At 42.0% G+C, this 27,728-nt stretch overlaps 1 protein-coding gene across 1 annotated transcript in view; it reads right to left on the bottom strand.

Annotated features, from left to right (window-relative positions):
• The window catches only part of LOC138284580 (solute carrier family 13 member 4-like), a 413,185-nt gene extending 386,852 nt beyond the window's left edge, over window positions 1-26,333 (bottom strand). Inside the window, exons 1-2 of the mRNA XM_069223513.1 lie at window positions 25,710-26,333; window positions 3,897-4,025 (exon numbers count right to left, since the gene is read on the bottom strand). Of these exons, the coding sequence (XP_069079614.1) occupies window positions 3,897-4,025; window positions 25,710-25,814 (234 nt within the window). The 5' untranslated portion in view covers window positions 25,815-26,333. The remainder of the gene's footprint in view (window positions 1-3,896; window positions 4,026-25,709) is intronic.
• Window positions 26,334-27,728: the final 1,395 nt, after the last annotated feature.

The following is a 27,728-nucleotide window of genomic DNA, read 5'->3' on the forward strand; positions in this document are numbered from 1 at the left end:
GTTTTCCGATCTTGCATTTGCATCTGATGCCCATTTCGGTCTGATGAGCGCCGCCAGGGACCCTCCGGGCCTTTCACCCTCCACGCATTGTCTAGCAGTGGCATATTGTCGTAGATAGTCAACTTCCCTATACGCTTATTTGTCGAATTATAGGACTTTAGATTGGGTTGATGTCATAATAGCTGGGCTATGGTCATTCACATGTTTTTGTTTCAGGATGTGGAGTTCATACTCCAACTTATCCATCCAGCTCTTTTTCACTTTTAAGATACAATGTCCCTTCGAAATACATTCTCTACTTTCATGGACTGAATGTAAGTTTATCTGAAAATCTGTTTGTATAGCTTGTTGATTTTGTTCCTTGCATGTGGTATCTAATAACATAGCTGGATGGAACTGCCATAACCTCTGCGCATGCGGGGTGTTTGGGATACATAGTGCTAACTTTATGAAAGTGCGGTCAGAGCATGTTTCTCTTTCATCGTCTAATCAATTACATCCTTCTGAGGTATTTGTGTATACCTGTGTCTGGTTATTTCGAACTCTGAAGGAATCTACCATGTCATTCTGTTGCGTTACATCCAGGAATGCAGAACATGCTGCAGGGTAATATCTATCTCAGTTATTGGTACTGTCCAACATACAGTGTTCTTTCACATTATAGTCACCTCCCCATATGATTGTGCCTGCCTACAATGCTGTACATTTTGTCATTACGCTCGACAAGAATTCAGGATCTTAAAATAAGAGTTTGGGATGTATGCATTCACTATTGTGATTCAATATGCCCTGTACTAACAAATATCACCCTGCTGGACATTTAGTCCCCGTAGTTCCACAACACCAGTTTAACCGTGAGTTGCCTCACCTTGTCTATCTTGTGAAGTCCTCAAAGGGGCATCTAGAGTATGCTATTTGCGTACAGGGGTACCTGCTGGGTACTGACTACTTTAAGGAGCAATAATGTAAACATGGCCTGCCCAACTCTGAACTCAAGCATTCGAGCAGTGATCCCAACTTGAACTGTCCCCATATCCCAAATTACTCCATCCTCAAATCTTTCCCATTTTATCAGCGGTTATGCCAGGGGACGACCTGACAAGTATCTTGGTAACACAAAGTATAACCAACAACATTATTAGACTGTTAACTAGTCCTGACTATCGTTCCAGCCGTACAATAATCCGTCAGCACTGGCAGGGCCGATAGAGCGGCCAAATGTATAATGTATAGACACGATCCAGAGCTGTGCTTGCTGATCTCCACCAAAAAAGACGCATCTGAATTATTAGCCATTGTGTCTATCTGCAAGGCCATGGAGGGTGTCAACGTCTGCCCCAAGCACATGTTCATAGCTAATTCCTATTTTAGGCATGTCGACACCCAAGGTGTGTGCCCAACAGATTTGCCATGCCTCTAATCATTAGGTCGAGGCAGAGCAGGCTACTCATTGTCACGGAGCCGATGGCTCATGTCATTTGCTGTAGCACTTCAGTCTTTATTAGTTTTTAGAAAACAATTTCAGAAACGCAGCCACCAGCTGGTGGTGGGAGAACACATGCACTTTGCCACTGATTCTGAACCGCAACCTTGTAGGATACAGCATGGCAACAGTCATGCTAAGTTCTCTTAACCAATGTGAATTTCCGTCTAGTGTCCAGAACAATTCGTGCATGGTTTGGGTAAAAGGTTACCCAAGAGTCTTCATATGTGAGTTCACCCAGGTCCAGGTGAGAGGGCTAACATCTTGTTGTGGTTTCTGTAGTTTAATAGCTTGGTCAGACTAGGGCGTGGAAGCGCAGCAGGCACCGGACGCGGCCCCTAGGTGAGCTGTGCTCTCTTGACTATGAATACAGCTGAGTGGTTTTCTCTGTCAAAAATTGTTACTTGTTACATGCATGTTCAGCACAAACTCCTCCATCTGATATTGCAGTGTATTCCGGAATCTCCATTATATGCATGTTACTTTTGCAAGATGAGGCTTCCAACTCCTCACACTTCTGTTGTATTTTCATCAGTTCTTCTGCAATGTTTTTCTGTTTCTAGGTGGCCTGGACTATTGAGCTTTCCATATCTAATATGAGACATTCCGTTTGTGTTATGGTGAGACATGCCCCTCCAGCTTTTTATTCATGGTATCCAGTCTCTCCATTAACAAATTGATTTTTTTGTCTATTTTTGCCAATTACCATTTATTGCATTGGCAGCATGGGCTTTCCACCTCTGGGGGGTCCTCAGCATACCCCTCCAACGTCATAGCGGGTGCAGATTCCGCAGACTTTTCTGGATTGCATGTTACCCTCCTTGCTTCAAGGGTCAGTTTGTCTTGTTTTGCGTCGTCTTTCATCATGACACTGCTTACCTAGGACCATTTGTCTTGGTCTACGTGTGCGAAGGGGCAATATTGTTATGTGTGTCTCTCTATGATATGTCTGCTGTTTACCGGGTTAGGGGTTGAAAGAAATCCAGACCGCACTGCAGGCCTCAAAGCACTCCTCACTATCAACGCCACTTTATCTTAGCCGTAGAACGCATCTTACCTGGCACAACAATGTCTGGGGTTCCTCGCAGACACAGCCCGCGCTCTCCTCCCCAGGAAGGTTATTTAAATATGTGTGTATTGTGGCAGCAGGCACTCCCATTGATTCCCACAGACATCATCACTAGGCGGGGTAGCTGGCCGCCATCCTCGTTCACAGGCGTAGGCGCTGCCTCAGCCAGCCACCACTACTAGATCTTGGAACCAGCCGCGCCTCCTCCCCTGCATTATGGGCTTCTCAGCTGCTCATCTTCGCTCTGCATTCACGGACCATGGTGGCAGACGTTGGTCAGCCCAGTCTCACCTGCTGTGCAGGTCAGCCTAAACCCATCAAACAGTTGCAATTCTCTGTCACTGCATTATAAAATCAAGAAGAATGGCACAGCGGCCACCACAGCTCACCCAAGTTTCAGCCATCTTGGTAGGGCTCTTAAGCAATCCTCAGTTTCTATGAGCTTAAAGCAATATCCTGACTTATTCTCTCTCACTCCCATTTGTTCTTTGAGACTTTGTTAATTTTGGGGTACAGCAGTGTAGTGGTTGTAGAGTAGGGAAAATTCTCCTGTTCTCCTTCTTATAGTCTACTAAGTCTGCATTTCGATTATTAGTCAATTTAGACCCTTTCAGGGGTATTCATAATCCTGATTCACAATACACTATAGAGAGCCATCAAAGAAGTAAAAGAACGAAGATTGCTATTTTTTTAATGTAACTTCAAGTAAGTTGTTCACAATTTTGCAGCCATATAGGAATAGTATTTCTGCCGTCCCTAACCTTCTTCTCCCATGGCATGGACAGTCTGCAGGACTCAATTTACCAGATGGAAGGTGTTGTTGTAATCTCTCCTTTAGGTAAGAAAGAGCTGCCTACCTTCACTGTGTCTAGGAGTAATCAATGTATCACAGGGATTGTGGTAAAAACTAACCAGATACCTTGCCATGGTTGTGTGTGCTCGAGTCTGTGGTGTCTTATAAACAGCACAATAACTGAAATGAAAAACTTGTGCTCCCATATCAAAAAAGAAGTGTGGGATGAGTTTAAGGCATGATTTACCATGTGTCACAAATAATAAAACTGTGCATGATTTAAATGTGCAAAAGATGATAAAAGTGTACTTTACTCTGTTGATTATTTATGCGCTGTAGTGATTGCTGAGAATGAAAAACACCTAAAATAATTTTATAGAGTTGTCCCTTCGAAATATTTCTTTACTCATTTTTTTAGTTTTATGTTTAACATTTTTAAAGTGCAACCTTAGACAAAATCCCCATAAGTATGTAAAACGCTCCTGGGAATTGCATGAAACTTTTGAGGTTGTTACATTCAGTAGCATCATTTAACTCTTTAAGATATTTACCTCGCTTGACTTCATGATGCCAAACAAAGGGAAGAGAAAGGCTGGGACCATTGCTGCAGCACCAAGGGGTATTGCTTCGGAGATCCATAAAGCAGCTGTTACCATGAGGATGTAGGCACATGATGCTTCCTGTAAGAAATGAGTCAATAATGTAACTGCCAAAAAAGTCACATTTACATCCTTAAACTTTTCTGCTTATTTTTAAATCGTAATGAGCATGACGAAGAAGTCAGCAACTCATTGAACAGGACCTTTTGTGCAATGCAAATCTAGGTGACATTTGAATGAAAGAGATCAACAAGTTAGAGAGAAACCCCTTTTCTAAAGGCACAGGGATAGGATTTAGCCAAACCAATACAAATGTTTTTTCTCTGACCTTATTGTTAAAATCCAAACTTTTGCTGTGTGGATTTGTGGATGCTTAATTATCAAAACAAGAACAACAAATATAACGTTGATCTACAAAAATAACCAATTACGCTCCAACCACAATGTTTAGAATCTTATGAATACTTAATAAAATACACATAAAATACTAGTGACATTTGTAAATATAGTTTATCATCCATCAGACCAGATACATCATCAAAAACATTTAGTTAAAAAATAACATAGAAGACAACTGTATATGATTAAAATACTAAAAAAGTTATTGTGTCAATGCAGTGTTTCAGTGTCTCCTTGGTCCTTATCCCACCTTCCTCAGGACCAATAAGTGAATTAAAACCATGGATATTCTCCAGGATTATATATCATGTTTATTGAAGGTGCTTTGCTTTTATTGTCCTTCACCCATAATAATACGAACAGTCTGTTTCTTTCCCAGTGAGATAACAAACTAATATTTAAGACTTTGCAGCTTAAATGTCACCAGTTATGGAAAGTCTAGTGTTCCTTTCGTCGCCGAGAAAGACCACCACTATGATAATGCAGATCTCAGCAGTCAATAAATTGCTCCTTAAAGCAGCATTTTCAATTACCTGTCTGTTTAGAGCGGTTCACACAGATTGTTGTATCTGCTAGTTTATAAACCGACACAGGTCTTGCAGGCTGCCAATGTGGTGCCCCGAGCTTCTTGTTAAAATCTGGGTCCAACAGGAACACAAACTGTTGTTCCTTTTTTCTGAACCATTGGTTCATAAGCTAGCAGATACAACAAACTGCCCATACTTAAAATTAATTGTTAGGCTAGCAGACAAGTCTGCATCTATGCAACCTCACTTCGAGGACTGTACGCAGGCCATCTCTTTATGAAGAATAATCTGCTTCTACCTAAACGCAGATAAAGCTGGGATTCTTCCTATTGGCTTTCTGAGCTAGAGTTACCTCCCATTTCTCTCCACTCTGCCTGCAACTTAGGGATTTATTTTGACCATCAACTCACTTTCGCTCTGCAAATCAACAAGCTTAAATCTTCTTGCTTTTTGGCCCTAATACTGTAAATATTCCTATCCCTCCTCCCACCTGACTTTCGCAAATCAGTAATCAAGGTGCTCATTGACTCTCACCTGGATTAATGTACATTCCTTTATCTGGGCTTACCATGTTTTTTGACTGCCAGTTTACACAGTATTTAATATGCTGCTTCCATGCTAGTACCTGGCCTCAATCGCAAATTTGTACTTCTTGTGATATTGTGTTACCCCACTGGCTCGCTCTCTGTACACAAACAATGTCTTTTTATGGGTCTCTACCTTTGTCATAAAGCTATCTATGGCCCTGTTCCGATGTACAAGCTGAAGCTCCTTTGAAACCTTCAAGATCACCATGCTCCAGAAATCTCCATCAATGCAGTACCTCAATTCAGGCATTTCAGATTTGTCGGTTGCACCCATGCTATGGTAACTGCCAAAGCCTGGCATTCCCTCCCTATGACCCAATGCCACCTCACAAACCTCTCCTATTTCCACAAATCTCTAAAAAACCACTTGTTTTGTGTCTTTTAGTAGATACATGCATCTATCTTGTCAACTTCTAACACCATGACATGCTGTTCTCGGGTAGCTGTGTGCTCTGTTGATCTTCTACAGAGACAATTAGGTGGTGGGTAGAAATTCAGAGCTCACTTGATTACAGAATAGTAATCACTAAATCAGCCAGTGATTTTCCCCAATAAGAAAAGTAAATTATTCACAGGAGACAACTACATTTTACAAATAAATGAATACAGGGTACAAACGTAATCCACAGAGATATCAATGGGGCATACAAACTACCATGAGTTTCCTCCCAGGTTCTTTACATAAAGCTTCACAAGATCAGGGCTAAGGGTACACTCCATTGCCCCTCAGACTTGAGGAGTACAATTTTCTTGCACTCTTCCAAGGCTATTGGTACAACAGGTAGTAAGGCTGGCAAAGTAAAGTTGTCTTATGCTGTTCTGTATAGCTGCAACAGTGTCTCTTAAGGTCCCCGCAACCCACGTTGCCCACTGTATGTCTAAATTCAGTACATGGACATCTTCTGCAGTCTGATGTTTGCTTGGGCTGGAGCACTTCATCTGTGTGTGTGTACCAGCACACAATCTCCAAAAGGCAACAGCCCTTGACAGTGCTGCAGCCATGCTGTCTTCTGCAGGTTCTCAGAGATACAAGTGTGCAGCTTTGTGCCTCTGAGTCAGAAGAGAAGGATCACCGCTGGCACTGGTAGACATCAAGTACACGCTTGTGCATCAGTTAGAGAGAGAGAAATCTCATTGGTTGGATCGTCATCAGGCCCAATCATATCCCCACCAGCCGAACAAACCAAGAGACCGTTCAGGATCGCATCAGTGACCTTGCTGAGATAAAACCGTAGAATGCAATTACAATTTTTTCCTGCTCAAATTCAGCACCATTGCTTCTTTTTCTGGGTACGAAAACTGACAAACATGATTATGACTTTCTTTAGCACCAAGGCATCTTAGGCCATTCTTCATTGGCTCTGCCCTTTGCAGACCCTTGTACTGTCTCTGACCAATTTCCACCATTCTGCACAGACTTATCAGGGAGAGACTGAAATGCATGCATGAACAGATCCAGGGGAGCAAGTTGCCTTGGGTACCCATGTTATAAGACCTCATCTCACAGCCTAACAGGGCAGATCCTCCTCTGGACTACAGCGGTCCAATGTCCAGTTCAGTCCTCACACCTCCTCGAGACCCTTCTCTTAAATTCAGTCTTTCCTTTCAGCAGATATCTCCAGTTCCCCTCCCCAAAAGTCAGTGAGCTGCTTCCTTCAAGGTATTGCAAGGTAGCTTATCTTAGCTGGATGCAGAAATTTGAGGTTCCTGCTTCCAAACATGGCAAAGAGAATTGAGGTCAGCAACCCTGACCCTGGAACACAGGGGTCATGCTCAGTCTCCACTGGCTTGTGACCCATAGCATTGGTCAATAAGAAATCCTGACTCAACAACTAAGGTTTTTTGCCCCATCCATACACTCAGGTTGAAGAAAGAGATTGCAGATCCCTTAGGTCCAGCTCTGGGTCTTCCCTTTTGTGTATTTGTCCCAAACTGCTCATGTTGCAGTTCCTGTCTTCTACTTTCAGTAGGAAGGAGAGGTGGGGCTGGGCGCTCCCTGTCAGGAGATCCAAACAAATGCACACAAGAGAAAGAAGCTTTTTCACGTAGCTATCTCACAAAGTATTGGTGGAACACTTCTGGGGAAGAATGGAGTAGAAAGGGGCAAAGACTGTCCTTAAACTTTGAAGAGGTCTTCTGCTTCCCTTGCTTACATCCTAAAATCTTGTCCATTTCAAAGGAACTCAGGAATGCTTCGGAGGAGCCCTTTAATTCACAGTGCTATGGGAAACCTCCATCCACACAACAGAAAATCTCAAATTGATTTCTGGACTGTAACAGTCAAGCACAGTTTAAACACTCCATGCTCACATTATTACACATGCAAAGTATAAACACATGAGCAATTTATATGTTCCATGTGGATAGACCAAAGAACCCAACTGCAGTGAAATGGGAGAAATGTAAATAGTGCTGTACTGCAAATATAATTAGTTGCTGCTACCACTGTCAATTGCAACAGACCGGTGACCTGATGGCAGTCCCATTCAGTGAAGAGAGGGTGAACATGGTGGGCCTCTCCAGACCACAAAGCCCTACTCTAGGTCTCACTCCATTTACAGGTAGTCCTGCAGTAAGCACACATGATTGGCTTGTGTGCTTAGGGCAAATACATCAAAAGTATCCTGGAACTTGCTACAGGAGGCACTCAAGAAGGGGAGTGAATACTCTCCAGAGCGACGCAGGGGACATTTATGCCTCAACAACTGTTACAGTGAGCAACAAGGATTGTATGATGTGGGACTACAATGTATGATCCAGCAACATATAAAAAAGACATGATGAAACATGAATATAGTAAGTAGGGGGAGTAATAAAAAATACTGTAAACCCAAACCTTGCAAATGTATTATTTGGGTCATCATTGCGACAGCATGTAAATCCCAGTTTGAGTGTGAAGAGAAGATGGCACTAGAATCAAGATTTTATGTAGTCTGCAAATGTCACCCTTTTCCCCTATGCACATTTTTCTGAATCTGCAGAGAAAATACATTATCCATGTTTTGCAACTCAGAATTGCCAAACTATCCCCCAAATCAAAAGTGTGAAATCCGGAATGGAGAGTGAATGCCACACTGTGGAAAATTTGAACCTCATGGTATTATTTTTTCTCGAAATTTGGGACCATTTCAATAGAAAGTGTGCTCTTTGTAAATGACAGTGTGCTAACACACCATGTTTAGAAAGCATATATTTGCGTCAGTGTGCTCCAAAATGCACCACCGGCTGCACACCACACATTTCCACTCTCCTGCTGAAAGGGCGTGATTCATTTGCCATACTTGTTCTTTGTCTGTCGCTCGAATTTTTCAGAATCCGTATGACTTCAGTAATGTAACATTGAATGCAGCACCCCCACTCTGAAAACTGTTCCAGCACCACTGGAAATGAGCAGGAAAATTCATGCTGCAATCTAATTGTCATTCCGCTACTTTGAACACAAGCACATCTCTGGTAAAATCAGTGTGAGATTTAAGGGAAAGTCCTTTTGAACTGGTATGAAGGCTTCACGATTTTAAGGCTCACAGCAGATCTATAGGTATCGAGTTGGATTAACAACAAGACCAACTCGGACTTGCATCCCTCCAAGGTCAATAAAATAAATATCATTAAAATGAGCTAGAACACCTATTTGCAACACTTGTATATGCAAATGCTATGGTGTGAAGTGCTATATAAAGCACTATTTCACAAGTTTATGATGGATCTTGCACAACTTTTACGGGTGACATGTTCAGCAATTCCACAGAGTTTTAGTGACTTTTTAAGATTTTTTTATTTTTTATTTTTTCTTAATATTTTTATTTTTTAATGAAAAAGATATAGATGGTCATTTTGACCTTGGCTGTCTTTTGACCGCCAGGGTAAATGTGGTGGTCCCACTGCCAACAGCCTGGCAGTGCAGACCGCCACATTATAAGTGTGGCTGGTTGGCAGCTGCCAACCCGCCACATCTCCACTCATACCGCCATGGCGGTCGGAACCATCGGGCCGGAGATGATCTTCTCCGACCCGGCGGTCCACAGAAGACCTTTGGCAGTATTAGGAGCTGCCTTTACGCCACGGTTTCGGTAGCGGTAGCACCGCCACGAAAACCATGGCGGAAAGGCTACCTGTGACAGGGAATTTCTTCCCTGTCACCAGTAGACGACTCCCCCACTCCCCCCATCAAGTACTAGACCCTCTTACCCCCTCCAGCCACAGCGCCCCTCCTCTTCTGACACAGCGCCCCCCTTCTGACACAGTGCCCCCTTCCTGCATACATGCACACGCACACAGACGTCCACACGCACCACGCATACACTCATTCACCTACACTTATATGCATGCATTCATTCATAGTCATCCATACATGCATTCACTTCAACATTCATACATGCATTCAAGCATGCATACTCATACCCATCCAAACAAGCATACTCACACCCATCCAATCCCACATACTCACACACAGACAAGCAGGCATACTCACACGCAAAACATGTATTCATTACAACACATGCATACACATTTAAATGCATACACGCACTCACTTCAACATTAACACATGCATACAACCCTGCATACACACATTCATGCACACACACAGACACCAGATACTCACACACGCACACACAACACCCCCCACACTTCTGGCCCTCCAGCCCCTCCCCTGTCAGACGATCACCGCACGTGGTCTGGGGATAAGGTCGTCCAGGAGGGAAGGGGCGCTTCCACTGCCGCCAGCGCCCCACCAGCAGGACACCGCCAGGCCGTATTATGTCCCATAGTAGGGCTGATGGAGTAATACTGGGAGGTCGGGGCAGGTGGTGGAACCACCCAATCGCCTCTGCCCGCTTGCACAACTACTCCTGGATTTCTGCCCAAAGTGTGGCGGAAATCCAGCAGTACCCATGATATGGTGGGCGGAAGACCACCAGCACTGGCGGTCTTCTGGCGCCCACGGCTTCTTTGCAGACTGCCAAAGTCGTAATGAGGGCCATAGTTGGAAATACTAGTGAATTGGTGACTAAATTACAGTGTATTTTCAAAAAGATATCAACTTGCTTAACTGCACTGAAAAAACGTATGTTGCATTGAAGATAATTGGTTGTGCTACGAGGACGAGCAGGTGCCACACAGGCTCTTGCGACATAAATAATCAGTGCCATTTGCTAGAAGTTGTGTTGTTATTGTGATTCCTCGATTGACTGTTTCATGCAACTAATGGGCAATATCGTATTAGCAAGCAATACAAAAAACATTAATTACAATAATATTAAAAAGACCCAAACACCTGCAACATTTATCTGTAATTGATCTGCATTGTTAGAATTAGTTTTTAAAGTTCATGTGAATATTCTGAAAAAAATATTTTGCTGATTGTTTATTAAAGTCTAAAAAAGGAACCTTGTCCAACTGCGCTCCAAATCCATCCTACCTTTTAAGGTCGAGTATAGCAGCATGCAAGCACTGCTCTTCTCAACATGTTGTAATTTATTCTGTGGACTTTAACCACACCAATCACTTTCACTGGTTCCTGGGCCTGCCTTTCAAAAATTCCTTGATGTCGTTGGTAAATGCTTTACGTTTGTCTCGCCTTGAGGCTAGCTTGTTACTGCCTTGGAGACTCACCCTTTTACATGGATTATTTCATGATCGGCCATGTAACATAGTGTGGCGCACTATTTTTCTCTTTTGCCTTGCCACTTTGTGCTACATGGTTGCCGTATGTTGTTTCTTTTTGCGTGTTCTTTTTTATTTACTTTTTTTTGCATTTTAATTTATTTATTGTTTCCAGTTTTATAGTGCAAACTAGATACAAAGGTTTTCCAGCGCTTTACATGAGCACCAGTTACATTACATAAGAACACATACATTTTGGGTAGAAAAGGCAGGGTGATTAAGTGATTTGCCCAGAATCACAGGATCTTGAGCAGGCGCAGAGACTCGAACCGGGTTCCCCAGCTCCAAAGTCGGCAGCTCTGGCCCTTAGACCACATCCTGTCCCCTAGGGTGCTTTGTCTATTGCGTGTTGGGGCAGTCTGGGAATAACTTGTTTTGTTATATAGTGCTTGGTAATACAGGTTCTGGCATTTCATAGCGCTGCAAAGCAGGTGCTATTCTTAACAAAATCGCTATAATTTGCATCGACCTTGCAGAAATGAAGAAGTGAAAAATCTATGTCAGAATTGTAATCTGTGACATTCTCGTTCTATCAAGACCTCTGCAGTGGGTGCATTAACCAACTGACTTGAGTAGAGCTTAACACTAGGTAATAGCACGTGCTCTTGATAACCTACGGAGAGTCACCAACCAATCACATAGGTTAGTTCTAGGCAAGAAGATGGTGAAAGATGTTGTCTCCAAAATAGTGGAAAAGGAGTTGTGACTCCAGACCGAAGCACTTCATGGCCTCAAGCTTGATAGCAAAAAACATCTAGCCTTTGGATGTAAATTCGGCCTCTTCAAATAGAGTTGAGTTAGTAGGGGCAGACATCTTCCTAACCCTGTAGCACAATCAAGCTAACACAAGGGTACAACAGTGAGAGGAGCAGCGTATCATAGGGCAGAAAGTGTAGCAAACGCCATCACTTCCTTCTCTCATAATTCACTGGTGTTATGGCTTTGACAGCCCACTCAGCATCTACTGCAACCTTGTAGATGTCACTTCCAAAAGCGCTGTCTAAAACAGCGCTCAAATAGCAATGCTTCCTGTTTGAAGAGGCCCCACCTTGAACACCCCCCACAATCGCTGTCATAGGCGCAGAGCGCTTCCCCATCACCCTCTGGACTCCTGTGCATAATGTCACAGCCAGTCTGTAGGATTGGGGTAAAAACACTCCCAAGATAGCAGCCTTGTTATGTCCTCTCTTCTGCGGCAACAGGCCTGGGAGGTTTGCTGTGGCACCTGGCATACATCCACTGCACTCCAAACCAAAACACATAGGTAAAGACATTGTCATTTACAATGCCAATAGCTCTAACTCTCACAAATACAAGTCCTATTGCATTGCAAATGCTTCTTTTATAGTGGAAATAGGAATGGTGCAAAATCTGAATGGGACTGAAAATGTGTATCTGGCGTGGAGGTGTCCATAAACAATGCTTTATATGTTTAAAATGCTATACTGATAAAAAGATATAGCAAGATGATGAAAGATGCAACCAGGCCTGCAAATTGTTATGAATGCAACCCTGTTAATAACTATATAGCCACAGCAGCATTTTATCAATGAGAAAGCACAATATTGACCAGTTGAGATTTAAACTAACAAAATAGAATGATAATTGAAAGTGGGAAAAGAAAGTAAGGAATCTGAACAGCGTGACACTGTTACAAACCCATTAAATGGGAAAAGGTGCCTGAGGAGCCCAGAAGGTTATGTGTATTTAAAAAAATACTTCTGCAAATGTCTTTTAAAGCTACTAACCAGAAAGGTTGTTTCAAATGTTGGGTAAAATACTGGGTCAATACTAAGTCTGCTAGTTTATTCATGATCTCTAAACATATAATTTAAGAGCCAATGTTGTCCTGAAAACAATTATCACTGTCTGTAAGAAATTGGGTTACTGGGTGAGAGGGGTAGAAGCCCCACTGGGAAAACAGCCACACCCTTATCGGGGTGAACCACAAAGAGTCATTAAATTAACCTGTGCATAACCCTCTGGTAGCGTTGCACAAAAGCAGCCAGAATTAACTTAAAGGTAATGTGTAAAGTATTTATGCCCTACAGCAGTAGTTGCTTTAGCGCAAAGAGCCGGTTAAGCTCATGGATGGTCATTGATGTACCTTCGCACTGGCGGTCATCACGGGCTGTCATTGCTGTAGCGTGAAGTGCAGGCCTTGTGTTGCCAGTTGAAGCTGGCTGTCCCTGTACACGCGAAGGACAGGTCTCACTGGAAATTTGCTTTTGAGGTCATCGAGGACAGCAGAGTCTTGGCTCAAACAGGTTTGTTCACGGTCGTGTGGAGCCAAACTTCAGGGTTCTCATCTTTTCTGTAGGAGGAGTATACTCTGACAACACCTAAGAATCCAGGACCTGGGGAGGCACCTCTTGGGGATCAGGGACTCACTCCATAAGAGACCAGCACAACTCAGGCAGGCCCAATTGCAAGGTCAGGCAGGTCAAGTTGCAGCAGGCCAGCTGGGAAATTGCAGGGGGCCTCTGAAGCTTGTTGTGTCACTGTGGCTCACACAGGATGTCAGCCAGCTGACTCTTGGAGTTACTGTGCTTAGCCTGGGATGAAGGCAAGCAGGTCCTTTTTCCTTCTCAGACAGCAAGGCAGTCCTTCAAACAACAGGGAAGTCCTTTTTCTGTAACTCCCACAGGTCCACGAGTGTTCTGATGAGTGCCTCCGGAGGTCTGATATTTACACCTGATGCCAGCCTTTGTGTGTGGGGGACTCCCTGTCCAACCCCCAAATCTTGCTCTGGAAACTTCTTCCTCTGTCAAGGTTCCAAACTGGGGGTGATAAAAGGCAGGACAGGCCTGGTGTCATTCTTCTGTGTATGCAGGAGGCAAAGCCCTTAGAAAAATAGATGGGCCTGAGTATAGCTCCTCCCCAGTCATCCTGCCAAGATGACCCAACCTGTCTACACATAAACCCTCTTTGTTTCACTGTCTGAAGGGAATACATAAATTTCAACAGCACAGCCATTCACAGCCACGTAACCCAGGACACTGGTAGAAGGCACAAATGGTTGCGACAAGAAAATGCTAAGTTTCTAAAAGTAGCATTTTCAAAATCAGGATTTAAAATCCAACTTCACCATTAAAGAGGATTTTATATTACAATTCATGCGAGCACAAACAGCATATCGCTGCTCCGAATCCAAAATTAGCACTTATTAAACGCACAAAGGCCATAAGTCAATTGAAGAGATAGGCCTTAGAACAGTGAAAAAAGACTATAGGAGTTTGGCACTTCCAGGACATGTAAACTTGAGTACATATGTCTTCATTTTTTAATACTATGCAGTGTTCCCTATGAGTTTTAGGGCCTACCTTAGGAGTGAATTATAAGCATTAAAATAGAAGGTTTAGGCCTGAAAAAAGGTTTATTTTGCGAGACAAAGATGGCAGTTTAAAACTGCATTACAAACTGGTGCGGCAGGCCTAAGACATGTGGGTGGCTCAATGGGTGCTACAGGCCCACTAGTAGCATTCTGTTTAGAAGCCCTGAGTACATGGAGTGCTATTTCTTAGGGATGTACAAGTAAATTAAATCTGCCAGTTAGGTAGATGCCAATTGTACTCTGTTTTAGGGAGACAGCACACATACTTTAGCACTGGTTAGCTGTAATAACATGCATAATGCCCTAAGCCAACAGACACAAATTCAGCAAAACAGGAGGGATGAAGGATGGAGGAACAAGGATGTCAGCTCTAACATTGCCAAAGAAATGTGATTACCTTCTTCAAGGCAGTGGCTTTTGCCATGGAGAACTGGCAATGAAATTAACTTCATGCACTTTGATTTCTTAATAGAAAAGAATTATACTGCAGCAAATGGATAAGACAGGAAGTCATTACCCTTTTGGGTATGGATGATGTGATACAGATAATGAACTGACTAAAGTAAGAAAAAGAAACAGTAGAAAAGCAGTTGCAGGCTGGAAGAAGAACGCAAGTAGAAAAATGTGTTGTTAAATGTATCAAGTAAGACCAGGAGAAGGCATTTTGAAAGTTATTACACAAATTGTTAACATGTAAGCATCATGGATGGAGCTCACAAGGACCATATGGTGGGTACCTACAACTATGACTATAAAAAGATATGTAGTTTAATCAAGACTGAAGACAAATTATTTTGGGGAATATAGTATAAAGGTAATAACATTCAGAAGTCAAAATCAATAACTTGACAATTTAAATATAAAACGTTTGATCATTATGCACAGCCACATCTACTTAATACTTACTATTCTGTGCATTCTATATAGAATGCTAGGTGGATCACATAATGGTGCAACTTGGATAACATACTGTAGCTAATCTAGGCAACGTGTGGGCAAACCCTCAGTTAATGGTGGCCTCTAAATAGAATAATTCAGAATAATGTGTTGTCTGTCCTTCGTAATGGAGTCTGCCAGACCCTGTTCTGGGGACCACAGGGTGAAAACAGGGGCTACTGGCCCCCCCCAACCATAGTAACTGACATAATTTGCAACTCGTGTCCTGGGGACTATTTTACAATGGCTCTGCAAACTGGAAATAGTACACCCCTTTCCACACTTTACTCTCAGGGTAGTGAGGGCAAGCAGTCACGAGGTTCTCAAGGATGTAGTGGTGATAGAGGCAAGAGCACGGAATTCAACAATAATGAACAGACACATGTAGTATAGAGATTCATATGGGAAAGACGGTGGAAGGCTTGGAGGACATTAACAATCAAGAAGTGATGGATGTCACAAGTGCTGTGAGACCATGTGCATTGGAGCAGTAGTGGCCTAGTTTTAGAAAATCTGAGGAGACTCTGATGTGGAGGAGGAGGTTGTTCCCTGCTTTAAGAGCAAAGTAAGAGAACACCCCTCCTTCTCATTTGGCTCTATGTTTTCATGGATTGTATGCAAGTAGAAATCCTGCAGAGCAGGTGTTTAGGAAGTTGGTGGAAGGAGATGCAACTGTTCAAGTAGATGGAGCCTGAAACTGGGTAGTGCCTTGGACGTGTGTGAGGAGTTTGTATTGAGCGTGTCTGTGTATCAGGAGCCAGTCTAGTTCCCTGAGGTGTGGTGAAAACAACTGAAATTAAAAATAACTTATAAAACACTCACATATATGCAGAAAGTTTTTATATTTTCTATGGAACTTTTCCTAATTTGTTTATAGAATTCATACTATTAACACTGACTTCCTTATCGACCCAGTTGTCTACCGTAGCACAGAGCAATTGGAGGATGGTGCCACTTCAATCACTGGATTATAAATGTTTTAACTAAAACTAGAGTCAAATTAATGGAGATAACTGATGGGAAGCACAATCAGAAGACATTGGTGATGGTCATGGACAGTTTCCCAACTCAATAGCAGAGAGAGTTGCTGCGCCATTCACCCCAGTCGTAAGAAAGTGAGGTCAAGGATGTTGTGCAAGCAGGCTAGTCTTTGTCAGAAAGAGTTCACCATTTATTCCTGGTATGATTTATCTGTTTTGTGCTGCTGCTGACTTCAAATTTTATTTTGTACTGAGTATTCAGACAAATCAACTGTTTGGCATTTCCACCTTTTGTTTATAATGTACCACTTTGCGTGTGTATTTGACGCACATCAAACACTGGTCACATTTCAAAACCCTACTAATGACACAGACGTTTTAAAAAAGAAATTAAAGTGATAAACAACACTATAGACAGTAAAGGGGATTTCAGGATCCATGGCAATATGAACTTGTTAATAATGACCCTAAAAGTAAGATGTTCTCAATGACGCACGTTTACTCTTAAGCTACATCCAAAGTCCATCTTTTGCCTACAAGGAACTCTTCTTAAGTAAACTTGCTATACACAAGGCCACAGGATACCAATCACCCCACCACAAAAACTTACTTTATCGTGTAACATATGGGCATCCAATACACAAAGCTACTATTTGTAAACATTTAAACTTACAATTGATTAGAGAAAAACGGTTGACAATACAGTTGATACAGTGTTAAATTCTGTAATGAAGGGATCAATCACAAAGCTATAGTAAATGTCACAGAATTTGATATAGACTAAAATATCTATGCCTTTATGGTCTGATGGTCTCCCTGCCCACTTCAAAATACTCACCCACAAACGATATCCAGCTTTATCACTACTTAGTTCTCATCCAATGACTTTTATAATTTACTGATTGTGTTTTAGCTCACCGACACTCCTTTGAGAAAAGAGATTCTAATGTTGATAGTTTCTCCCACTGCCTTTTCAATTAGTCCAACTTAATATTTACCATTTGTTAAATCAGCATTCTCTCCAAAAGGCATAGAAATTCTTCTAAAAATGTAATTTGAAGGTACATTATTACAAAATAAAACTAAAAAAACACTGGTAGACACCATTTAAAAAGAGCACACAATCTTAACTCATAATCAACCCCCTGGTTTTAACCGACGGTGATCCTGAGCTATCCAACCTACCCTAACCACTTCTATTTCTATAGGGTCCAGCCTCTGACTTGCCTTCAACACACCTATCCCCAGTTGTCAGCTAAAATGTCATTCAGTCATGTACTACATGTTCTATCACATGTGACGCTGTGACCAACTGCCACTGTGATTTGGCTCACCCAACAGTAACCAAGTGTTTTTCTCACATCTTAATGGGTTGAGAGAACCTAATGTTCAGCAGGGTGGGAGGACCATCAGTTAACAGTGTTCACTTATTTTGCCAAACTCTAAATAAGACCCATAACCTTTTTTCTGGTTGCAGGTTCCTTCTGAGGGCTCACGAAGGAGGATGTAGGAGTCTCTTCTGGTTGCCAGGGTTCCTCAGCAGGGCTAGGCAGGAGGCTGTACCTGACAAGGGCTCCTCAGGATCTAATATATTTCTTCGGTTGTCCAATGGTAGCCATGAACATTGGTGGAAAAAGCTATATGAAGGATAAACCACCAATTCATAGCTAACTAGACTGTGCCTTTTATTGGGGAGCTATTGATCTTATACCAGACCTCCATATGTCATAAAAATAACTAAGTCCCAATAGTTGTAGACTCTGGGAAAGTCAGTCATGGTCTCTCCTAAAGACAAATGTTTATATGTAGTTATTATGTATAAAGGATTGCATTATTTAGATACAGAATTCACTTAAAGTAATTTAATTATTTACAGAAATGAAATGTCATATATAAATTAAAAAAGGATATTTTAAAATGAAATAATATTTGTATGTATATCTATTTTTATCATTAAAATAAATGTATATATAAAGTAGAAATAAATTAAATTATTTCAACATTATTTCCCAAGGGTTCTATTTTAAGTCCCTGCCTCCATATTTTCTTTGGTAGGGTGTTGCAATACCAGTGAGTGGCCATTGTGGTGGACTTTTTTCAGGTCTGACCTAGAGCACATTTACTGGGATCCTGTTTAACTGTAGTAACTTTAGAAGTACAGTCTGTGGATAGCAATAGTATACTCTTTTGTGGATGGGTGTCTGTCCCTCCTTAAACCTCTCCTTAGCCCTTCTTAAACCCCTTATTACTCCTCCTGTTTAATAGTAAGTAATCCACATTTTCCAACTACTAAGTACCAAACATACATATTTGAGGATCTTCCCACTGAAAAGATAGGAGAGGTGGAGATTTCCCCTCGTAGGTTTGTGAATTGCATTTTGTAGTACGTAAGTAATACTACTGTAGCACTACTTTATGTACTACACAATGCAGATTGTGAATCGGGCCCTATGTGACACTGTCCCCGTCCAATACAGAGCATCCCATCTAAGGGTATAATTAGAGTCTGGTTGAGGGGTTACCCAGCCACAACGGTAATGGATATCCCAGCCACTGAAATATAAATCCCATAGAATATAATGGGATTTATATTTTGGCAGACAGGATATCCATCACACCTCTGCCCCTCTGACAAACTCTAAATCAGGCCCTAAATGTTTCAGGGCCCCAGAGGATGCACTGAAGGCTCAGTGATATATTCAGTAAGAGCCACGTTCTCATGGAACTCTTCAGCATTTCTGCTTGTATTACACAAATAAGCTTCAAAGCGGACGTCTGTTATTGTAAAATAAACTAACACAGAAGTTTTCTCAATGTGTGTTGGTGCCATTCATTTATTTTCCAGTCTGTGACTGCCTTGCCTCACATGTAGTGCTAGGTATGGAAATCTAGTAACATAAGTAAATAGGATAGGGCAACTGGCACTCTGACCTGGCAGCTCTGGGGCAAATGAGATATCAGGTCAAAGGTTTGCCCTGACGGAGCCAGCTGAAACATTTTAAATGAGGCACTGGCACCACAACCTTGGCGTGGCAGATGAACCACCAATTTAGGGAAGTATTTTAGTAGAACACTAAGGGCCTGTTGTAGATATTGGCAGAGAGTTACTCCATCGCAACGGTAACGGGTATCCCGTCTGTCAAAATCTAAATCCCATTATATCCTACGGGGTTTAGGTTTCGATGGACGGGATATCCATCACCATTGTGATGGAGTAACGTTTCCACCAATATCTACATCAAGCCCTAAGTGTACTTCCTAGCAGGCAAGTATTCTTAGAACATGCATACAATCACTTCTTAGTTTTAAAGCTCATCACAGTAAAATATGATACTTATTGGCACAAATAAATGATACTGTTGCCTTTTAATAACCAAAATCTAAAGACATATGTTAAATCAAAAAGGATGACAAAAAAGCATAACAAATGGAAAGAAAAAAACCATTGGTTACGTAATCGTTCACCACCCCGTTCTAGGCAATGTGCACATGTGATCAGGGATAATGCCAACAATCTCTGTGCGAAGGGGCCAATGGCTGAAGTGGGCTGACACATTGCCCCATGATATATGCTGCTGTGGATGGAAGCAAAACGTGATTGACAGGTGAACACATGAATGGTGGTGAGGCCTAACCAAAAGCCTTTCTAAATATTTATACATGTATATTTGTATTTAGAAGGTTATTTTGATTACACATGGAAAAAACTGGGAGTATTGTTCAACCTCCAGAGGACTGGGTCAAATTATGAGACTTCCCAAGAACCTCAGTGAACAGGATTTACCTATACCACTTAGAGCTTTGTGTCGCAAAGAAAAAGGCTTTAGCGATACCTTGTAGGGAAAGTATGTATCCCAAAGCAGAAAGTCCATTTACATCATTCAACACTGCTCCACAGTCGTATTACGAATTACGGTCCTGCTTGATGTTTTTGGCACTAAAACCCAGGGCTTCAGTGTGACCAAAAACTATGTATTCAACTTTGTGAACATTTTGTGCATTGGAGGGGCAGGTGAACCATCATTTCATAGAGTTTCACATTTTTTCACAAAAATCTAAATGTCTCCCTAAGTTGAAAAAGTAAAATTCTTGGCCAATACGACCAGCTAGGTTTACTTAGCTCCTGCTCCATCGCGGCTAGCCTGAAATCACATCTACGTATCAGTAAAACACAACCGCATTGGCTTTACAATTTCTTTGAGTTTTTTTGATTTAATAGTTCAAAAAGTCATATTTCTAGTTTCATTAATCTCGTTTTGATCATTTAGGTGTTGTTCTTCTGATTAAATGTATCACCTTTTTACTAACCTGGTTTGGAAATGTTATTGAGTTAAATATTGAATTTAATATTGGTTTGGTATTGCTTAAATATGTAACCCTTATTTCCGTGGGCAAAAGCCTGCTACTTTAAGTCAATGGCACAGGGGTTAATACTAGTTTGTCTCATTTAAACTGTTTTTCACCAGAGAAACACTAGATTACTAATTTGGTGGGACCTCTTATTCAAATTAATATTCCAGGTTCTCTAAAGAGCCCTAGGTCAAGCTCTCTGTCCTAAGGTCACAATGCACATCTGAAAATTGGACGCAGCTAGTTTGGATGAGATAGGTTGAGCACAGGAGTTAGCTAAAAGACCAGGCCCTGCTCCCAGAAGCCATTGTGCACAACTGAAAGCTGAGCCAGCTGGTTTGGGTGGGATGGCGCTAGACAAATGGTCTGCAGTAAGCCCAGAGTTTGCCGTACATGGCCAAAGTTTGAGCAATACTGGTCTGGTTTGTAAGACAGAAGCTTGCAGGGCCTGTTGCACACAGCCAAAGGTGAGAATGGGATGAGTGTAGTGTATGATAAAACCAGATTCACTGCAAAAGCTGGTAAATTATTCAGAAGACTAAAAACATATGTTAAATATAGAATAAATCCTTTTACAAAACGGCTGAAGATGAATGGTTAGGAGGAGTGAAAGTTACAGTGAAAGCAAGAATGAGAATGAATGGTGTAAGGGAGTGAGAAAGTGGAAGAGAGAATTTTATTGAGTGAATTAAGTGGGCATAAATGTGTGTGAGTGAGAAAACGTGGTTGACAGTGAGTGACTGGTAAGCATGAATGTGTTTAATTAAGTATGAGAGTGCGTCACAGGAAAGTGAGTGAGAGTGAGTGAAACCAATGTGCAAAATACATCACAGTGAATGAGAGTAATTGAGACTGTGTAAGACTTAGATTGAGAGACAGAATGGGGAGTAAGCATGAATGTGAGGTACTGAGAATGAGTTAATGTAAATGGCCATGACTGTGTGAACGTAATTGACAGCGAGTGACAAGCAGGTGAGCAAGAGTGAGTGAAACTAAAACGGTGAATGAGTCACTGTGTGTGAGAATAAGTGAATCTAGGTGAGTGTGAATCAGTGAGTGAATGGAAGAGTGGGTGCAAGTTGGTGAATCAGCGTGACAGTGAAAGCAAGATTAATAATGAGTGACAGTGAAAGTATGAGTACGAATAGGCGAGAAAAAGCGAGAGTAAGAATTAGTGAGCATGAGGAAGTGACAGTGCGAGACAGGATGAATGGGAGTCAGACTGAGTGTGAATGATTATGAGGCTCTGAGTGTGAGTGCCAGTGAGTGACAGGAAAGTTATGGGAAGAGAGAGTGGGTAAAGCTATGAGTAAGAAAGAATAAGGGTGATTGAGAGCAAGATGGAGTGCAAAACGGTAAGAGTAAATGAGGGTGAGTGAGTGAATATAAATCAGTATGAGTGTCTGTGCACCAGTGAAAATTAGTAGTAGGACCGTGAGTGAAAATGACTGACACTGAGTGCAAATGAGTGACTGAAACTGATTTCGAGTGATTGGGTGTGAGAATGAGTAGGAGTTAGTGAATGTATGTGAGCATGAGTGAGAGAGTTAGTGTGAATGAAAGTGAGTGAGAGTATATGACAGGCAAGTGAGAGTGAATGAGTCAGTGAGTGAAACTGTGAGAATCAGAGTGAGTGGGAGTACGAGTGTGCGTTTGTGTGTGTATGCGTTATGGTTGCAAGTATACCACTGGTCCTGGCATACTGAAGGTAATTCTTGGCATATGGAGTACCCACAACAAAATGCTGAGCATTGGCATATGTAATACCCAGTGCAAAATTAGCAATTTGTAAACTAGATATAATTAATGGCATAAGGGAAACAAGTGACAAAATGCTGGTACTTGCATATAGGGGGTAATTATTGGCATATGGGCTACACTCACCAAAATGCTGGAGCTGGCATATTGGAGATAAGACTTGGCATATGGAACACACACAGAACACTGCTGGAGCTACCATACTGAAATTAGTTCTTGGTGTATATATGGTATCCATGGTAAAATGCTGGTGCTGGCACAATAGTGGCTAGTCTTAGAATAAGTGGCACCTGTAGCAAAAGGTTGGTGCATGCATATTTCTTGCAATATAGAGTTCACCAGTCAATATGCAAGAACTGGTATACTGGAGATACTTTTTGACATATAGGTCACACATGTTAGAAAGCTTGGCCTGGCATATTGGATGTAATTGTAATTGTATTTATATAGCGCTTACTACTCCTGACCAGGCATCGATGCGCTTTTCAGTGAGTAGCACACTACTCCAGAACCCAAAAGGATTAGTGGTGGATTAGTATTTATTAAAATATGAGTACAGTATTAGTATTAGTGTAGGGAACTATGAGTTAATTTGAGCGGTGGACATGTGAGCCTGTTAGTTGGATTGAATAGAACAACAGAGGGATAAAAGAGAGAAGAATCTAGGAAGTGTTAATAGAGAGATCATAGTACAAAATTGGGGTTTGGGAAGGAGAGAGAGAAGAGTCTGTCGAAAGGGATTAGGGAGATCGGAGTAGTAGAATGAGGTTTGGGATGAGTCAAAGGAGAGATACGTGACAGAGAATTTACTAGGGTTTCTTGGGAGATCATAGTAGTAAATTGAGGTTTGGTGTGAGCCAGGAGGGATAGAGTGGGGAAGAGTCGAGGAAGGGTTATTTTGGAGCTCACAGTAGTAGAATGAGGTTTGGGATGAGTCAGAAAGTGGAGATAGAGGATAGATTGAGAGAGGTATAGGTTGAGACAGAATAGCGCATTGGACAGAGTGATTTGTTTTCTCTTGTACAATAGGAAGAAAGTAATAAATATATACATACATGATTAAATAGAAAGGGAATCTATGTATAAGGAAGATAATATATTGAGATATAGAGTTATATTGTATAAACACAGGCTTTAAAGAGTTGCAGTATTTGAAGGTAATTTGTATAACTTTTTTAATCTTTAAATCCACATTTCAATGGTGAAATGCTTGTAGATAAATAGTTAAGACAATATTTACCTATTGTGATAGATAATAAAACAGAGACTCATAAGCATCTAATCAAACAACACATAGAAACTATGCAGTGACCTGTGAACATGTGAAGCATAGAATAATATATGTATTTATTTAATTGTAAGTAATATATACATTTGTTAAGCAGGCCTACAGTGTACGTAAAAATAATAAGGAAAAAATAGGGCCCAATTTAGAAAGGTAAACTTAGACATTTGGTATTAACTTAGACCTAAAATCTAAGTTTACGGTTTGGGGATTTCACAAAGGGCATTTACGAGTACTATCTTTATGTATGCACTCAGGTGCCAAGGGTGCCCATTATATACAAAGAAATTATTGCCATTTGGAGTACCCTGGCAAAACACTTGTATACTGGAGGTAATCGCTGTTATAAGGGTGGACAACCATGGCATGTGTGGCGCGGAGCAGCCAACCATAAAAAATTGCCCTAAAAGTCTATAAGTTATATTTGACACACCGGTCATCCATGGTGAATGGATGGCATCTCTGGCACAGTTCTGGCACTGGCATATTGTATGACATTTTTGGCATAAGCGGGCACCCATTTCAGGCACCCATGACAACATGCTGGCCCTCGGGTAATAGAGGTAATTATTGACATATGAAGGGCACCCACCGCACATTTTGAAAAAATTGGGTCATCTCCTGAGGAGCATCAGGCTACATTGGCTTTGCACAACAATGGACTTTGATAAAAAGTGTGACAAAAATGTGTTTTAAAATGTTCTGATTGTCTCACCGCATTTCTATTTTCAAACTTTTCTCAGGTGCACAACCCCCGACCCAATCCTCCCTGAAGGCGTCTAGCGTGCTTGCTTTACCTGCTTGCTGGAATTCCGGGCCAGTATTAAGGCCACCCACTGTCAAAGCTCACCAGTCGCCACTGGTACTATTTACACGAAAACAAATACAGAAACTATATCTCGTTGTTATTTAGTGTTTCATGCCAACAAAAGTTTTCCTGTAGTAGGTTGTAATGTGCTTACGTTCATTTATTAAAGGATCCCTGGTATTATTACCGAGCCTGTGTTTAGCATAAACATTTGTAGCACAAAACGTTATCTAATGAACTACAGCTGGCGAAAATGCTAATTGAACTATTCTACTGAAGCTCCCTAACTCAAAATGTTGCCGGAGTGTGATCTTATGCAGTTTGTTGGACACTATCAGTACACATCAAGCTTCACCTTAGGAAACACCTCCACAGTTTGTCTGGCACTCCCTCCCGTACCGGGCTTATCGGTTATTCTGCAGTTCATTCGAACGATGCGCTATAGCGAATGCTGTTGCGCAATGACATAGATAGCAACCCATTATTATTATACAAATATATATTATTATTCTCTATGCATAGACTCTTTGTCAGGTGCTTTGGTGCCTGGCATCGCAAGACACTATCGGTAGTTCTCCTTTTGTGAGTTTTTCTCATTGCAGATGCTAGTACCTATGCAAGCTGAATGAATCGGACAGCGGCAAGAAACATGCCCTATGTGACATCGCCTAGAGACCCCTGGCTCGCAGGTATCTCACACGCCGCTTTCAAGCCTCCACGGTGTACTCTCTGAGTTCAGCTATTTAACCCACTAACAGACCACTCCATCTGACGGACAGCACATGACGCTGGCCCCAGCACAGCACGGATAGCGTGGCTGACATCGAACCAATGGACAAAGGCATCGTCAGGGGAGCACTGGGCACAAAGAGGAAAGATCTGCAGACGGGATCATTCATACAAGACGTTCGCCGGTTAATTACATGTCATATTAATTGCACAAATTATAGGAAGTAAAGACAATTAAATTCACAATTGAAACGCTTACCACTGAGTGCGTGGTTGCACTGCATGATATATATATATTTACCATATGGAAATAAGACAGTTGTGCACGTTTATTTAATGTATGACTACAATGCTAAGTTGTGCCGTTCAGAAATTCCAATTTGACCAATTTTTAATTTAAATCCTCACCTTGTTCTGCGCGAGCAACGGCAAGGGGAGCAGGAGCAGTGGCAGCAGGAAAGTGATGACGACATCTTTAAGCTGCCACAGCCGCTTACAGACGGGTAGGGCCATGTGGAGAGAACGGTCGAAGGGATGCGGGAGTCCGTGCCGGCAGACAATGAGGCGCGGAGCCTTCACAGCCGCAGTGCACGCGCTGCAGCTCCAGTCCCGCCAGCCATCCAGCGAGGGCACCCGGCGGCTTAAGGGCTGCTTGCCCCTTCCAAGGTTGTGGGGCGACGCGTACTTAGCCTTCCTCACTTCCTCGGCATGTTTGAGCGGAGCAGCCCCAAGGCTCGACTCAGACTGGGGGACGGTGTACCCGCCGCGGGGAGATTCCGCCCTGCCCCCATCTGCAGCCTGTGATTAGCACGAGAATCAAACAGAGCTGAGGCATCAGCCAACACCAACATTTACATGACTTTAGCAAAACGCACCTGCAGAGGCAGCGTCAGGAGGCGCTCACAATTGACATTCCAGCCGAAGTGGCTAAATGCTGTTACCTTGTGCTCTGTTCACAGATATCCGATTCTGACCCTGCATTTAGGCTATTATTTTGGCGTGGAGCTCCTCATAACTTAAAAAGGCATAATTGTAGATCAAAGCATGTCTAGAAATCGAGCAAATAGATATGTTACTAAGCAACCAGACTCGCAAAGTCCCTCATTACAAGTTCTTCAGAATATGGTGTTGTAAATAACACGTGGCAAATACCATTAACCCAGGCTGAGGTATTTACCATTTGTTGTAATTACCGCCTTTTCCCAGTTTTCAACAGCAAAATGAGGCAGAATATGGAGGCTCGGTTAGCACATCAAATAACGCATGTTTTGCCTTTGTGCTGGGCCCCATCAATGCAGTTTGTTTGACCTGTCAGAATTTGTCAGGAGAACTGTGAGGGTGTGATAATTATAACACAACTGTGCCTTTTGCAAAGGGATCCGAATTTAGGGCGTAACTCATAATGAGGGCTTCGAACTTAGGGCATAACTCATAATGAGGGCCTTAGAACATCTTAACTGGGAATGTCCACAGTGTATATGTAAAATAACGATAGTATCCATTTAAGTAAGAGAAGTTAGGACAACAGGTAACAGGAGTTACTGTACATATCACATTTAACCGGACCTCTCATAATGAGGGCCTTGGTGAGTTGCAGTAGGAAAATGAATTATCGAATGTCCGAAAGCCAAAGTGATTGCTTCATAGTGTTATTTCAAAACGATGTTAGAAATGTCCATGCAAAATGCCACATTGTACGTTGTCCCTTGGTTTTATTAAAGATACTTTCATAAATGTTTTTTGCAGCTACTTTTAACTTTTATGCTAAAAAACTGCAACTGAAAATTCCCTGGTTCCGAGTCCAGGATTTAGCATCCGGAGAACTTTCCACCCAATAATCGTATTTACTGATGTGGACAATTACTTCTGTAGGCATAGTGTACCAGGCATATCTAGGCAATCCTAGGATTTGCATAGCTTTTCCAGTGTGCTCCCATGATATTCTGCAAATCACAGAAAACAATGTAATCCATATTAAAGGTGGTGGTCTATGATACACATGTTTAGGTAATTTTTTTTATGGACCCCAAGCCTCAAGCATACTGACTGTTCCTTGCACTAATTGAAAAAGGCAAGTGCTTGAAATCTTCACCATTCCTATGAATGGATCAGGAGTGGTGCTGGCACATTTTCAAGTTTGCAAGATACATCCTTATCAAAGAGTCAGACGTGCCCCCCAAGCATGTCCCATCGGCAGGAGTGGACACGTAATTCAATCACGTCCGCATTCCCCATGCTGTGGCCAGGGTTGCCTCTGAGTCCTCCTTTTTGGCAGCCATTTGGGGGAGGGGGGTGTTTTGGTTCCTGGAATTACCATGCTTCCTGCAGGGAATGTCTTGGCAGGAAGTGATGGCGCCATGATGGGTGGAACTTCCTTTTTCCATAGCTCAATCCATCATGTTCGCCTTCCCATTTATTCCTATGGAC

Source organism: Pleurodeles waltl, chromosome 3_1, assembly GCF_031143425.1.
Source record: "Pleurodeles waltl isolate 20211129_DDA chromosome 3_1, aPleWal1.hap1.20221129, whole genome shotgun sequence".
Taxonomy (NCBI): domain Eukaryota; kingdom Metazoa; phylum Chordata; class Amphibia; order Caudata; family Salamandridae; genus Pleurodeles; species Pleurodeles waltl.